Genomic DNA, 16,968 nt, shown 5'->3' on the forward strand with positions numbered 1-16,968 from the left:
CAGAGAGTGAGTGAGTGAAGTCGCTCAGTCGTGTCCAACTCTTTGCGACCTCATGGACTGTAGCCTACCAGGCTCCTCCCTCCATGGGATTCTCCAGGCAAGAGTACTGAAGTGGGTTGCCATTTCCTTCTCCAGGGGATCTTCCTGACCCAGGGATTGAACCCGGGTCTCCCGCATTTCAGGCAGACGCTTTAACCTCTGAACCACTAGGGAAGCCAAACAACACAGGAACATTGTAAATATTTCGGTTGTATGGTGTATGGTTATACCCAAGCAGTGAGATTCCTCCCCAACTCCCAATCAGACCTTAGAAGAATATTCTTTCATTAGAACTTTTAAAAAGCACATATGAATTCAATAGATATGGATTATTCAAGATGGAAGATAATCCATGGAAAAACTATTTCTTTTAACCTTCACACAAAACATGTCTAATGATATACTTCATTTCAAAAGTAAACTAGATATAATACACTACTTGCAGTTAACCACTGAACATGCCATATCCAAAATGCCTGATAATGTGTGTTGGGGAAAAAAAATGGACCTCTAGAAAAAGCAGAGTTAAAATAGGAACAATTCCAATACAAAAAAGTATCTTATATTTGAGTATACATAGGTGCAACATATACTTTGGCCAACAGACTTTTTTCTTCTCTAACTGTACAGAATGATATTGGTTGACCCATAGCATGAACACTCACTGATTTTCTAGAGAGTTCATTGTGAAATGTTCAATTTCATGTAGATGTTTGTAATGAATGAACTCCAAATGCCTTTTCTTAAGAGTTAATAAGTACTATACTTTAAAGTAGCACAAATATGCACGTTGTTCATGCAGAGGATGTATTGTTTTTATTAGGCTCATCAGTAAAAGCATACTTGTGAAGGTCAAAACCCGGGCTATATATTTCTTATTTGTTTCACAGAATAAACATTCATAATGCCATTCAAGTATTTAAGTAATATTTCTCTACTACCTACTAGGTGCCAGAACTTGTGCTAGTAACCAAAGTACCCTACACCAGTGATTCTCAACCCAAGCTTTACATCAGAATACAATGGGAACGTGAAATAGTATTAATATCCTGGCTTCATCCTCTAGGTCAACTAACTCAGGAATTATATTTTTCAATACTTCCAATATGCAGCCAAACCTGAGAATCACTAAATATATCTTGCTCCTTAGGATAATGGGAAGGCAAATAAGTAAATAGTTGGTTATAATAGAGTGTGAGTAGAAAAAAAAATATCCCTTCCTCCAATATATATTCTTGCCAGGGTGTCACATTAAATGATAGTGTTTTTTTTTAACTCGATACTTCTTAAATTTTTTAAACATTTCTTTGAATGCCCGCTGAATTTTGTCATAATTTAACTGTGCTTCATTCTAAGATGTCTTTTTTCTTCTTCCTCTCCTTTACTCAAGCCCCTCTATAATAGGATGAATCAAATAAGTTTCCAAAGTGGGTCAAAATTTGATTCAAAAGTTAATAAGAAGGTTTTTAAGAGAAAAGCCTGTACTAGGGTCAGATTTCCTCAAATAATCAGTGCACCTGCAATGATTTTTATTAGGAGAGGAATGTAAAATTAACTTATCTTTTCAACTTTTCATATATTTCTGTAAAACCCCTTAAAACAACCATTTATGGAACAAATAGAATAGAGTTTGTGAGTGAAAGTCGATCAGTCCTGTCGCTCTTTGCGACCCCATGGCCTATAGAGTCCATGGAATTCTCTAGGCCGGAATACTGGAGTGGGTAGCCTTTCCCTTCTTCAGGGGATCTTCCCAACCCAGGGATTGAAGCCAGCTCTCCCACATTGCAGGCAGCTTCTTTACCAGCTGAGCCACAAGAGAAGCCCAGAATAGAGTTTAATGGGACCTAATTCGTGGGAATCCAATTAAAAAGAGTATATAGATTATGTAGAACCAGGATCACCAGGATCATAGTAGATTACCAAGTTAAAGAAAAGATGGATGTAGATTTTTTACCATTCCCTCTGAATTTTAAGTTTACCCTTAAAGAATATACTACACAAATTCATTTTGGATCCCCTCCTACAAAAAAATAATAATGTATATGGTAGACAGACTCTTATTTTAAAAAAAACTTTTAAGATCAATTTTTTAAATTAGAGCCTTATAGCTATTATTCTGAGTAGAGAGTAATAAAAAGCATTGCTTCCAAAATGCCAATATATCTGGCTAAAATGACAAAATTTCCTTTTTCCTATATATTCTTTTGTCAGTCAGTTGCCAGATATCCAGCTCTCTGGGAACCATCTTACCTTCAGCAATATGTCAATAAAACAAGTGATTGACAGATTCAAATATTTCCTCCGTATAGCCACATCGTTGGAGTCACTGTGCTGAGTATAGCATTTAGAAATGTTTTGTGCGTCATTTCTCAGTCTCTATAAATTCACGCAAGGCAATCATCAATAAAGCAATAAGGAAAAACCAAATTTTATTCTACTCCCAGGCATATAGCAATTTTATATAATGACACATTTGACTTTTTAAGATTATTATTGCTCTGAGAGTAAAAATGCATTCTGAGGTCCAAATTTCTAATTTACAAACTCTTGAAAGATGGTACTCCTAAGGGCTTCCTGCTAGGAAAAATCCTATAAACTAAAGGGAAAATTATATCAGCCTACACTTTGGGCGAGGGGTACTTGTACATTCCTAGGAAAGTTCACTTAAAATTCAGTTAAACATTTTTTTTCTCCATGACTAAGTCGTTTGTATATACAGAAGATGCAAAAGAAAAAAGTTAGAAAGACTCAACTATTATGCTATAAACCTCTTTAGAGCAGGAATCATAACTTAGAAATCTTTATCTCCTTTAAAGGTAATCATGGTTCCCATGGTCAACAAGTGCTGGCTAAATGTGTTTCAACTTCTAAAAGGTGTTAAATATCAGAATTACAGTAATTCCCAGGTGGCTCTTCTGTGGTAGAAAACCCAGGAGACAAGGGTTTGATCCCTGGGTTGGGAAGATCTCGTGGAGGAGGAAATGCAACCCACTCCAGTACTCTTGCCTGGAAAGTCCCATGGATGGGGTCGCAAAGAGCTGGACACAACTGAGCGACTGAGCATGCGCATCAGAATAATAGGAACAATTAAGGAAAGCTAAGGATATTTTTATACCACTAATGAAGTCCTGATTATTGGTTTTCTCTTCTTCCCATATTAAGCAGAATTTTTAAACCCACCAAGCCATTAACAGTTACAGTATTATCTATTCCAACAGGAAAAGTCTTAGCCCCACAAATAGACAACACAGGTTACGGGGACTGAATTATTGAAGTTTTATGGACCTACACGATATGGAAAATAACTCATTCATTGGGCCCCCTCTTTTACATGAGAAACAGAGAAATCTTCTCAAAGGATATTACATATTTGCAAGCATATCTAAGCAAATAATCCTTAAGACAGGAAAATAAAAACATTCTAAACTTGAAAAGGGGTTCCACAGCACCAGCACCAATCTATTGACAGTAAACCACACTCAAATAGTTCTAGGACTTCCAAATGAAGAGTACAAAATTCCATCTATGGTTTGGATACCTATTCCAAGGAATTCCAAGTCTCCTTACAAGTATAAACACCCAGGATGACTGTCTAAAATTGTTACTTTCACTAAGATGTTTCATACTGTATGAAGAGTAACATTGTATATGTCAGCCAACCAATCAACATTTATTCCACATCTGCTACAGATTCATTCACTCAGATTTCATTTTTGTCTGAGGACAAGCAAATTTTTCCAGACATATTTTCAAGTGTCCCTGATATGGCTGAGTTAGTAAAATCACTACTGAGATCTCACTGCTGAAGTAAATCATATTGTTGGCTGGCTTGATATACCTGCTGGTTAAAGTAATTGTTTCATTGTAGTCATATGGATGAGGGAATAAAATGCATAAGCATTGTACTAGGTAAGCAATCATATATACTCTTGGGACACTGGGTGTTAGCAGCTATTTCCTCTAGTGATTGGTAGTAGTGCTTGTAAATACAGAGAGCTTGATGGGAAATGAACAAAGCAAAACAGAAAGTGTCTTTGTATACACAGACTCTGACCAAATTGGCTGTCACAGACATTTTAGAGTTTCCTCCTTGCATCATTATAACAACATGGACTTTGCAATTAACCATTTATTTACATGATCATTGAAAATCATCTGGTCATTGAGTATTAATATATGCTTTCTATGATCATTGAAAAATGTCTAACATAGCATCCGGAGTTGCTCAACGATTTTCAGCCTGTGACACATCATTAAACTTACTAGGGCACACCCAAGGCTGCATATGACTTTCATGGGTCCTGTGCTCTTACATCTTTGTGGGTTCCTTCCTCCATTGGGGAAAAAGAAATGAAATAAATTAATAGATTATCATGGGTCCTAGCATTCTCATTTATTCACAATGTGTGAAAAAAAATTTAACATTTTCTTTGACCCTGAACATTCTTTGTTAAAAATTATTTTCAAAGAAATTAAATCATGTGATGGACCCTAAAAATCGTGAGCCCTAGGCAGTGTTTGTGTTGTGCCTAACAGATGAGCCAGCCAGGGCATGCAAAGTTGTTCACCCACTTTCCACCTGCTTTTGCCCTAACCCTGTTTAGGCTCTGGCTGAGCATGTCTCCCCCAAAACCTCATAGCCATGAATTAATAAACCATTCTTATCCCTCCATCCTTCTACACCACCATTTTATCCTTTTCCATTGTTTGCATGTGCATTTTCCCAAAAGAAAACATGGGACATTAGGATAAACCAGGCTCACTGTCATATAACAAACCATAGTACAGTAGTTGAGTAATAATTGGCTATTGAAAAGCATTTCTTTGATTGGCTAAACTTCCATTTTTTAATCTAACTTTTTTACTATGCTATGCTTTGATGTTTTACTATCCTATGTCTTGGTATCAATTTCCATTTATTAATTTTACTTTCTTCTAATCTTGCATCTTTTTTAAGTTTCTTAAAAAAAAAATAACCCCTGATTATGCCTTCTTGATTGTTATGCCTCCTATTTTTTGTAAATTCTCCATCTTTGGTACTCTTTTCAAAATTTTTTACTTTCTAACTCACTTTTTCAAATTTTAGGCGTGTGTATTTTTAAATGTATTCTTTATTTCATTGAGTACATTTTCTGAAATTTTATTCATTTTAACATTTCTAATAATTATTCAGAATATTATAATGCCCAGACCTTTCACCTTATTCTAGTCAAATCTTATTTAATATATCTTGTATATTAATTTAAATATTTATGTATAAATATATATATACAAATCATCAATATTCTAAGGTATCTTCTGTTTCATTTATCTCTTTTCCAGATTGCTTTCCCACTTTTGAAGGGCACATTACATTTGGCATCTTCCTACAGAATAGAAAGTATCAATATAGTTTAAATTTTATATCTTCAAAATGAGTTTTATTCAAGTTCTTGCTTTCAATATGCTTGAACATTTTTTTAATCATTTAAAAGAGGGAAACTAACAAATTGTGTATTGCCTCCACTATCATTATACAAAAATTCCATTTCTATTATTGATTATTTCTGAGGCAATCATAGATGAATTAATAAATTAAAATGTATATTTCTTTTTAAAGAAATTTATTAGAAATATGGTCTTGATATGACATAGTCATTGAAAATCATCTTATAGGTGAGCTCTAAGTGCTAAGCTTTATTTTTTCTACAGTAAGTACTAAACTTCTTAGATTGGACCTAGGATGGTCCGCCTTAGTTTGAATTGTGTTCTAAGAGGAATTGTGTATAATGTGGAAACAATGTAATAGCAATGGTACAATAAAGCTTTTTAAAAATAGCTTCAACATATTGTTCCATTGTGTAGGAACTTTTCCTTGCATTTGTCAAAACACATCTTGTTATTTCATAAACTGTAAAATGTATATACCTTTTAAAAGAATATCAGAAGGATTATAGGACCCAAAACACACAGAGAACTACTATTTTTAGTATAATTTCATAACACTCATTTCAACAAAGAGTTCAGGCAATGGAAAGGTGAAATTATTTTAATCACCTTATATATTTCTGTGATGGATTTTTCTTTCTTTTCATCTACTTCATAATTCTTCAATTCCCACATAAGACATGATTAGAATTCAGCTTTGGCTCATATTGTACATATGGATAAAATTATATATTTAGATGTATATTACACCTGAGAAATGTATTAGAAATGCGTGTGCTAAATCCCACGCCAGATATACTAGGTCATAATTTGGAGGTAGGGAGTGGGGTAGTAAGGCTTCAATGTTCCAACAAGCTCCAAAGAGATTGTGATGCCTAACAAAGTTTGTTTTGAAATTCACAAAATTTGGAAATTAAATGTTAAGACTGAAGTTTCCTTCCTGTTTTTTAAATAGCACAAGTTAAAACATAGACACAAAATGAAGGGGTACCAGACTTGAATATTCTGTAGGTTCTTTCTTTGGAAAAAGGTGGTGTCCTAAACTGGAAAATGAACTTGTTTGGTTTGGAGTGTTTTAAAAATACATTCAGAAGGTTAATTAAAGACAGTTACAGAAGAGCAGAATTTTTTCCATAAGATATCCATCCCAAAGCTACTTGCAATGGTGATAAACTATGTTATTTGCAAAAGAAATTTCAGGAGTGCTTTGATCATTTGCCTAACTTGAGGAAAGTCTTGTTTCATCCATTGAATTAATTCTATAAACTGACTAAAAAAATAGTTCTCAAGAAGAGAACTTACCAACTGCTGCTTAGTGAAGAAGAGTAAACATAGGTTGACATGCGAAGGCACGTAATTACATGCTAGGTATATGGAAGCTTGTCTCTGCCCTCACCTCACCATTAAACCTTTTTTCTTTCTGAGGATATGAGAGCTAAAATTGTCTTAGGTAGTAATCAACTCAGGGGACTGACATTGGCCAAAGCTCGAAATAGCCAAAATACTAATCTCCACACATAGAGTTTTTTGCATTCCAACAATAGTATCTGTGTAAAAGGACATTCTAGCACTTTAATCAATTAATAGTGCAGAATTAAGACTGCTTCTTGGAGTCTGTTGTAAAGGCATATTACTAATAGTACAGTTGGATCTGTCCTATAGCAGACATCCCAGGAAAGAGTACATCTCTAGATATGCCAGGCACAATGGCAGTGATAGTGGCACAGAATTCAGGAAGATAAAAGCAAACAGAAACTAGGGAGAATGTCCAAACACTTATCAAAGCTTTAGTAGATGTACAGGTAGGGTTGCTGGATAAAATACACCATACTCAGGTACGTTTGAATTTCAGATAAATGACAATTTTTAGTATAAGCATATTCCTAGCACACAATATAATATAATCTTTGTAATGTTGTATATTGAGGATATATTAAATATACTGGGCCTTTGGTTATTTATGTGAAATAGTAATTTAACTGGGCATCACATATTTTTATTTGCTACATCTGGCAACCGCATCCAGGGTACCCTGAACAATCTCCACATCTCAAGGAAAAGATGCTTAATGGTCATGGTTATTTCATTAACATTTAAGAGAACAGCTGATATTTACATCTTGCTAAATTATGAAAAGACCTTTTCCATCTTGAGCCTCTTTTTGTGTTTATCCGTGATAGCACAGTTTCCATAATTCTCCCTGCACCTTGTAAACTGGAGAGATGGATAAAAGACAGGTGACACAGACAGGGCAAGTGAGTATGGTCACATTCAAACTATTTTCTATTTTTCATGTAACTGAAAAATTCATGCCCATTGTCAAAGCGGTCTTTTTCTAAGAAAAACTGGTTTTATATGAAGACTGTATAGAACATGAGGGTAATTTTAGCTCCTGTCCTTTCTTTACTTCAGCTGGCCCGGGAACTGAAGTCTCGGTAAGGAGCATTAGAAACACAGCTCCTCCCCAGACCCCCGCTACTTTTAATGCACTTCCATATAGCCCGGGACACCTTATTAGAAATACCACCGAGGCCTTCACCAGAAGTACCCCGGAAAACTACAGCCAGAACAGCAGCCAGAGGGAGCATCCCAGTCTATGGATGGCTGGAATGACATCTTGGGTTCCCTGGACTACTCCACCCTTCTCCAGCACCACGGAAGAGGTAAGTGAGGAGAAAGGAGTGTATGGAGTGTGTCTTGGGAAGGCCTCAGAAAGCCCATTGCTTGAAAAGACTGGCTTTGCTGGAAATAATGCTACTCAAGTGGGTGATGAGGCACTCTGTGTCTTTGTTGTTAATTGTATATGAAGGCATTTTGCATAATGAGACAATCTTGGAGGTAGAATTTAAATGGCTACACCTTTATAAGCTGAAGATAATTATAACTCCTGTAGACTGGCCACATTTCTGAATTAAAGTCAGGGTTCATAGTCTTACAAGAATTAAAATCAGGAAGTAAAAATTACAGTCAGTAACTTGCAGGTCCCCCTGCATATAGGTCACAATCATTTATGCTTGTAAGGGAGGGGAGAGAGTCACAAAGCAATGGAAGATTCAGGAATCATTATAACAGATTTGTGAAGATGGACAAGGATAAGCTGAGTCACATAGCAATTCTACATCAGCATCCACAAGAGGACAGGTAAATGGCTGAGGAGCAGCCAGGACACGGCTGTGAATCTGCTCACATAGCGTTTCCATTTCAGGTGTTCACCTCTTTGGCTTTGCTTTCCATTCAGGGTTTTAGGCCATCATTTTAGACAATAGCTGTAATTAAAGCACATTTTAAAAGCTAAGGTTTCATTTGGCAGTATTTAGCTGTTTCATAACAAGCAACCTGAGGGCTTCCCGGGGAGTGCAACAGTAAAGAATCCACCTGCCAATGCAAGAGAGGCAGAGACAGCGGGTTCGATCCCTAGGTCCGGAGGATTCTCTGCAGGAGGAAATGGCAACCCATTCCAGTATTCTTGCCTGGAAAATTCCATAGACAGAGGAGGCTGGCTGCCAGTAGTCTGTGGCGTCACGAAGAGTCAGACATGACAGCACATCAACACACACAAAAGCAACCCAAGTAATTTAAAGAAAGTAAAAGCTCAACACTATGCATGTGACTTAACCATTTTAGTGCTGTTTTCTTTTGCATTGTGCAGAAATTAAAATTGCACATGACTCCTGGCTAGTGAACCCATACCTCATTATTGATTGCAAAACAAATAGAGCCAGTGCTATAAATCTGCCCTCCAACCTATTTCTTGCATTGTCTCTGAAGAGTTCAGAAGGCCTCATGACTTTTCTGGACACTCTTTAATCAATTTAAAGCTCAATAATCACTGTCAGCCTATTAGCATAAATACCATTTCAAGAAATAACTCAAACCCTAAATTCAATTGAAATGTTAGCTTCTCCCTTCCATCACCCCACCAAGCTTGGTCTTGAAATAGGGGAAAAGGGAGTGTCTTCAAATTCTCTCACATCTCACCAGCTATATACTCACCTCTCCAAGCTTGATCTTCATGGTTTCAGATATATCTGGGCTTGGAAAGTGGGAAGGAAACACAGGGAAAAGGAGCAGGAGAGCTGTTACTTGAGGGTGTCATCATGAACTAGCCCTGGGGTCTCCCTAAATCTCCCAGCCCTGAGCCCTTTCAACCACTGATGTCACTGACAGTTTCACCACTTGCTTGGGAAATTGAACACTTCCTGGTGGGGCACCTTCTCATTCTGGCTGAATGTGCCTTGACTAAAACTGCATTCTAACACCAGTTTATAAGAGGATTCTTAGAGCTGAGCTTAAATATTTATATCTACTTTTTTTCTGTTCTGATGTGTGTATTTTGTGTATATGTGGCTGCTGTTCAGTCCCTAAGTCATGTCTGACTCTTTTGAGACCCCCATGGACTGTGGCACTCCAGGCTTCTCTGTCCTTCTCCATCTCCCAGAGTTCATTCAATCTCATGTCCACTGAGTCAGTGATGCTATCTAACCATCTCTTCACCTGCCACCCACTTCTTCTTTTGCCTTCAATCTTTCCTAGCATCAGGGTATTTTCCAATGAGTCAGCTCTTCACATCAGGTGGCCAAAGTATTGGAGTTTCAGCTTCAGCATCAGTCATTCCAATGAAGAGTCAGGGTTGATTTCCTTTAGGATTGACTGGTTTGATCTCTTTGCAGTTCAAGGGACTCTCTAGAATCTTCTTCAGCACCACAATTTGAAAACATCAAGTCTTCAGTGGTTACCTTTCTTTATGGTCCAACTCTCACATCCATACTTGACTACTGGAAAAACCATAGCTTTGAATATATGAATCTTTGTCAGTAACGTGATGTCTTTGCTTTTTAATACACTGTCTAGGTTTGTCATAGCTTTCATTCCAAGGTAAAGTGTCTTTCAATTTCATGGCTGCAGTCACTGTCCACAGTGATTTTGGAGCCCAGGAAAATAAATCTGTCACTGCTTCCACTTTTTTCCCTTTCTATGTCATGAAATGATGGGACCAGATGCCATGATCTTAGTTTTTTTAATGTTGAGTTTTAGCCAGCTTTTTCACTCTCCTCTTTCATCCTCATCAAGAGGCTGTGTGTGTATGTGTGTGTGTGTGTATCGATATCAGTATATATGTACTATTTTTATCCGTATATATAAGCCTTTTCTAGTAGCCATGTATGGATGTGAGAGTTGGACTATAAAGAAAGCTGAGTGTCGAAGAATTGATGCTTTTGAACTGTAGTGTTGGAGAAGACTCTTGAGAGTCCCTTGGACTGCAAGAAAATCAAACCAGTCAATCCTAAAGAAAATCAGTCCTGAATATTCATTGGAAGGACTGATGTTGAAGCTGAAACTCCAATACTTTGGCCACCTGATGTGAAGAACCGGCTTATTGGAAAAGACCCTGATTCTGGGAAAGATTGAAGGCAGGAGGAGAAGGCGACAGCAGAGGATGAGATGGTTGAATGGCATCACCGACTCTATGGACATGAGTTTGAGCAAGCTCCGGGAGTTGGTGATGGACAGGGAAGTCTGGCATGCTGCAGTCCATGGGATCACAAAGAGTCAGACATGACTGTGCGACTGAACTTACTTAGAACTTATAGGCTTCCCAGGTGGCTCAACGGAGAAGGCAATGGCACCCCACTCCAGTACTCTTGCCTGGAGAATCCCATGGATGGAGGAGCCTGGTGGGCCGCAGTCCATGGGGTCGCACAGAGCCAAACATGACTGAAGCGACTTAGCAGCAGCAGCAGCAGGTGGCTCAAATGTTAAAGAATCTGCCTGCAGTGTAGGAGACCCAGGTTAGATCCCTGGGTCAGGAAGAACCCCGGGTGAAGGGAATGGCAACCTAATCCGGTATTCCTGCCTGGAGAATTTCATGGACAGAGGAGCTTAGAGGGCTAAGTTCATGGGGTTACAAACGAGTCAGACACAACTTAGTGGCAAGACAACAACAACAGCAAGCATATATATACATATGCGTGTGTGTGTGTGTGTGTGTGTATATATATATATAGACAGAGAGAGAGAGAAAGATCAGTACCAAAAAAAAAAAAAACCCTGCATCAAATAAAACACATGCCAAATAAAAACTATAATCAATAGAAACATATCTGCCTGAACACTATAAGGCTGTATTTTAGCAAAAAAAGAATATTGCCTCATTTTTGCCCAAGTTTTACCATTGTGAAACAAACATATAGGAAGCTCCTAGATGTGGCTGAGCTTTACCGGGATGAATCAAGGACAGCCAGCTCTAGAGTTCCAGGAGCAACCCAGTCCTGTGTTACAGAGCTCATGTGATCCAGCCCAGAGCTGGGTTTGCAGCCTTGGATTGTGATAAACACTCTGTTGGGTTTTTTTGTCTCTTGAGTTTTAATTTTTTCTAAGGGAAATTCATGCTAAGGTTTATATGAGCTCCCAGATGAAGCACCAAGTGTTGGAAGTTTATGTGTATCTAGCGTTCAATATGTTTCTTTTATGATATATAAAGAGAGAGAGAGAGAGAGAGAGAGAGAGAGAATTTTATTCAGGGACTAATTATATACACATTTTTTCCTTCATAATTTCTCCTGTTTCATCTCCTAATTACTCTTCAACTCTCCACCCTCACCCACCAAAAAAAAAAATGACTGTCCAGTGACTTTGGAAAATGTTCATACATTCAACAAGTAATAATATTTCTTGAAAACTTAACTAGTATCAAAACACAGTGGTTAAGAACTCAGGCTTTGAAGTCAAAGGCCTGAATTCCTCTTACTAGCTAGTGACCAGCTTCAGTTTCCTCATCTATTAAAATGAACCTCTACCTCTTAGGGCTATTGTGAGGACTGGGAAAGACAAGGCCTATAAAATGCTTAACACAGTACCTGATCCTTAGTAAGCACTTCAGAAGTAATAGCTGTGGTTGCTGTATTTACTGGGACTCAAAGGTGAATGACAGGTTGTTGCCCTGAAGAAACTCACCATCTGCTGCGGTTGATGAGGGGGATGGAGATTACTTGGGTTTGGGTGGAATACAAAAGAGAGGTTCCTGGCCTTGTGGAGGTTTTAAGTAATGTCTTCTGGTGGACAGAATATCTGATTTGAGCTTCACAGAGTACAGGAATTAACCCAATAACAGGTGGGGAGGAGGGAGGGAGGGATGGACATGGAAGAGCTGAGATGGGACAGGATGGAAAGTTGGACATGATTCCAACTTTCACCCAAGATTAGTATTTTAAAGAAACTTGGGAATTATTGTCACTTCAGTCCAGTCATGGATTCCATGCTAATTCATTGAGCACCTACTATCTGCCAGACTTTGTGGGGCGTCTGAAACCAAAGGTGGTGTTACAGAGGCACATAGAGAGCATGATGTCGTCAAAATCACTGAGCACAGGATCAGTACTCCGTTGCTGTTCAGTCGCTAAGTGACTCTGTGACCACATGGACTGTAGCACACCAGGCTTCCCTGCCCTTCACTATCTGCTGGAACTGCTCAGACTCATGTGCATCCTGACTTGGTGATGTTAACTAACCATCTCATCCTCTGCTGCCCCCTAATGAATAAATGACTTAGACAGTGTAAGAAAGTGAAAGTGAAGTCACTCAGTCGTGTCCGACCATTAGCGACCTCATGGACTGCAGCCCACTGGGTTCCTCCATCCATGGAATTTCCCAGGCAAGAGTACTGGAGACAGTATAAGAGCTCTGTAATGATTTTCACATGTGTGGAAGTTGGATATATACTGATGAACATCTCATATTTTTAATGCAGTCTTCATCCAGAAACAGACACTAGTTCCTACTTGTTACTTTAATTAGTGACGTGCTTAGATTATCTGTTATTCCTTTTGTTCCCATACACATGTAGCCACTAGGTAGCAGTTAGCACACTTGACCTGAAAGAGATCCAGCAAAGAAAGAACAAGAACTGAAATAGTAAAAGATTTTTTGCTTGGAAAGGCAATGACATCACTACTAATTCCCGTTTATGAAGTAACCATATGTTCTAGATCTACAAGCAAAGGATGAGTTGCGATTAGAACACAGGACTGGGAATGGAGGGTAGGCTGTCACAGAAAACTTAAAATGAGAAAGTGGAATGTTTTTGTGTTTTTTCTTCCATCAAGAGTTCCTTTGAGTAATGAGGAAGGAAACGTGAAGATATGCTTCACTATCTACAAAGAAGAGAGTCCAGGGGATAACAAGTAATAGCTAAAATTTGTGTGCCAGCAACTATGCTAAGCACTTTCATATATTCTGGGAGGTGGGTACTTGTATCTATTTTCCATCACTGTGTAACAAACAAGCCCAAAACTTAGTAGTTTAAAACAATGAGAGCTTACTATTTCTGATGGTTTTGCTAGCTGACTGGTGGGGGTGGAGGCATCCTTTGCTGGTTTCACCCAGGCTCACTCTTGCAGTTGCCTTCAGCATGTGGGCTGAGATGTGTTGGAAGCTTCACAGTAGCCTCTTCCATGGCTAGCATTTGAACTAGCTACATGCTTGGTTCTCTACCTGGCCTCTCAGCCTCCATTAGATGATACCAGCTTTTTTACCGGATGGTTTTGGAAAGCTTTGCAAGAGAGGAAAGGTGGAAGCTACAAGCCTACTGAGACCTAGGGTCTGTGACCACACATTACTTCTGCCACATTCAATCAGTCAATGGAATCCTGAGCCAGGCCAGACTGAGGAGGTGGATAGGTAGAAATCACTTCTTCATGGGAAAAGGGGCATACATATTGGGTGAGATGAATCTGTGGTCATTAATCAATCTACCATAGTATTTATGGTGCTTCCCTGGTGGCTCAGATGGTAAAGAATCTGCCTGTAATGCGGGAGACCCGAGTTCAATCCCCAGGTTGGGAAGATCCCCTGGAGAAGGCAATGGCAACCCATTTCATATTCTTTCCTAGAGAATTCTACTGACAGAGGAGCCTGGTGGGCTATGGTCTATGGAATTGCAGAGAGTCGGACATGACTGAGTGACTTCACTTTCACTTTTCACTCTCATGCATTGGAGAAGGAAATGGCAACCCACTTCAGTGTTCTTGCCTGGAGAGTCCCAGGGTTGGGGAGCCTGGTGGGCTGCCATCTATGGGGTCACACAGAGTCGGACACGACTGAAGCAACTTAGCAGCAGCAGCTTAAAGAGGCAAGGACTCACCCAAGGACTCACCATGGTTAAACAGCAGCAGAGCAAAGAGGAGAGTAGACACACAGATACACACTCCTGCCCATCTAGTCACCTTATTCTCTTGCATAGAGCTCCTATTTATAAAGATGAAGGCCAAGAAAGAAATGATTTGGAACCCAACATCACTCACTGATGCTCCTGCAAAGCTGTCCTAAATTGGCTCTTTTCAGAGATTTTTCCCTACCTTTGTCCTTTTCCTTCTCTTTCCTCACATCCTCTTATGTCAGTTTGGAGGATCGTAAACCTGAGCCAGTACTTGGCTTCAAGACTCTCTTTTTCACATCCTGGACATGAATTAAGGGAATCAATCTGTATTACATGCCTACAATATTGCCTGGAAAATAGAGCTCAATTAATATTAGCTATTGCTATTATTGTTACCATTACAGTATTATGTGATTGTGTGTCTGTGTGTTTGTGTGTGTCTTTACAAGGACAAAGTTGATGGAATAAGAAGCTTGCCTATGGTATGAGTCAAGAAATATCTAGCTCAGTTCTGTTCAGTTCAGTTCAGTCGCTCAGTCGTGTCCAACTCTTTGCAATCCCATGAATCTCAGCACGCCAGACCTCCCTGTCCATCACCAACTTCTGGAGTTCACTCAAACTCACATCCATCAAGTCCGTGATGCCATCCAGCCATCTCATCCTCTGTCGTCCCTTTTTTCTCCTGCCCCCAATCCTTCCCAGCATCAGTCTTTTCCAATGAGTCAACATGAGGTGGCCAAAGTAGAGGAGTTTCAGCTTTAGCATCATTCCTTCCAAAGAAATCCTAGGGTTGATCTCCTTTAGAATGGACTGGTTGGATCTCCTTGCAGTCCAAGGGACTCTCAAGAGTCTTCTCCAACACCACAGTTCAAATGCATCAATTCTCTGGTGCTCAACTTTCTCCACAGTCCAACTCTCACATCCATACATGACCACTGGAAACACTATACCCTTGACTAGAAGGACCTTTGCTGGCAAAGTAATGTCTCTGCTTTTCAATATGCTGTCTAAGTTGGTCATAACTTTCCTTCCAAGGAGTATGCATCTTTTAATTTCATGGCTGCAATCACCATCTGCAGTGATTCTGGAGCCCAGAAAAATAAAGTCTGACACTGTTTCCACTGTTTCCCCATCTATTTGCCATGAAGTGATGGGACCAGATGCCATGATCTTCGTTTTCTGAATGTTGAGCTTTAAGCCAACTTTTTCATTCTCCTCTTTCACTTTCATCAAGAGGCTTTTGAGTTCCTCTTCACTTTCTGCCATAAGGGTGGTGTCATCTGCATATCTGAGGTTATTGAGATTTCTCCTGGCAATCTTGATTCCAGCTTGTGCTTCTTCCAGCCCAGCGTTTCTCATGATGTACTCTGCATATAATTTAAATAAGCAGGGTGACAATATACAGCCTTGACATACTCCTTTTCCCATTTGGAACCAGTCTGTAGTTCCATGTCCAGTCTAGCTCAGTGGTACTCAAAGTATGGAGATCAGATCCAGAACTTGTTAGGCATGCAGAGACTATGGCCCTACCATAGGCCAACTGAATCAGAGTCTCTGAGTGTACGGCCCAGCAATCTTTGTTTTAACAAACCCTCCTAGTCACATGGATGTACTTTTAAATTCCAGAACAACTGATCTAGATAAATCTTATCCTTCATCCACAATATCTCTCTCATGGACTCACTAAATGCCTTAGTTTCCCACATTGATGGCACTTTTGTGCATTGTTATGACGGGGTGAGAGGAAAGTGAAAGTAAAGTATTAGTCGATCAGGTGTGTCCAACCCTTTGCGACCCTATGGACTGTAGCCCACCAGGCTCCTCTATCTGTAGGATTCTCTGGGCAACAGTACTGGAGTGGGTAGCCATTCCCTTTTCCAGGGGTTCTTCCCAACCCAGGGATCAAACCCAACCCAGGGATTGAAACCAACCCAGGGATCGAACCTGGGTCTCCTGAATTGCAGGCAGATTCTTAACCATCTGAGCCACCTGGGAAGTCAGTGGGTGGGAGGGTATGGTGCCATAAAAGCTAAATAATCAAGTAGCATAATTAATGCATCTAATTTCAGTCTTCTGCTCTAACTTAGCAAAGTGTACAATCTTGAAAGATGGCGGCCCAGGGTGGGTAAGTGGAACCTGAGAAGACACTGAACTGCTGCTGGATTCCAGGTTCTTTGTGTTCATTCGAAAAAAAGGCATTTCCAGGCACATGGTTCTAGCAGGCAGGCACGAGACTCCATATTGGAACATTGGCTGGATTTCAGCCCCTGCACTTACCTTCATCCAGGCACCCCTGCGTGCCACATCCACAGAGATATACTCTGTCCTTGTACACAAGCCCAGGTGTA

The 16,968-nt window shown here is 39.4% G+C and overlaps 1 protein-coding gene across 1 annotated transcript in view; it reads left to right on the forward strand.

Moving 5' to 3' along the window:
- PTPRB (protein tyrosine phosphatase receptor type B) overlaps positions 1–16,968 on the forward strand; it is a 125,171-nt gene that overhangs the window by 3,520 nt on the left and 104,683 nt on the right. The window contains exon 3 of the mRNA XM_069584639.1: positions 7,879–8,129. Within this exon, the coding sequence (XP_069440740.1) occupies positions 7,879–8,129 (251 nt within the window). The remainder of the gene's footprint in view (positions 1–7,878; positions 8,130–16,968) is intronic.

The sequence above is a fragment of the Ovis canadensis genome, chromosome 3 (genome assembly GCF_042477335.2).
Source record: "Ovis canadensis isolate MfBH-ARS-UI-01 breed Bighorn chromosome 3, ARS-UI_OviCan_v2, whole genome shotgun sequence".
In the NCBI taxonomy this organism is placed as follows: Eukaryota; Metazoa; Chordata; class Mammalia; order Artiodactyla; family Bovidae; genus Ovis; species Ovis canadensis.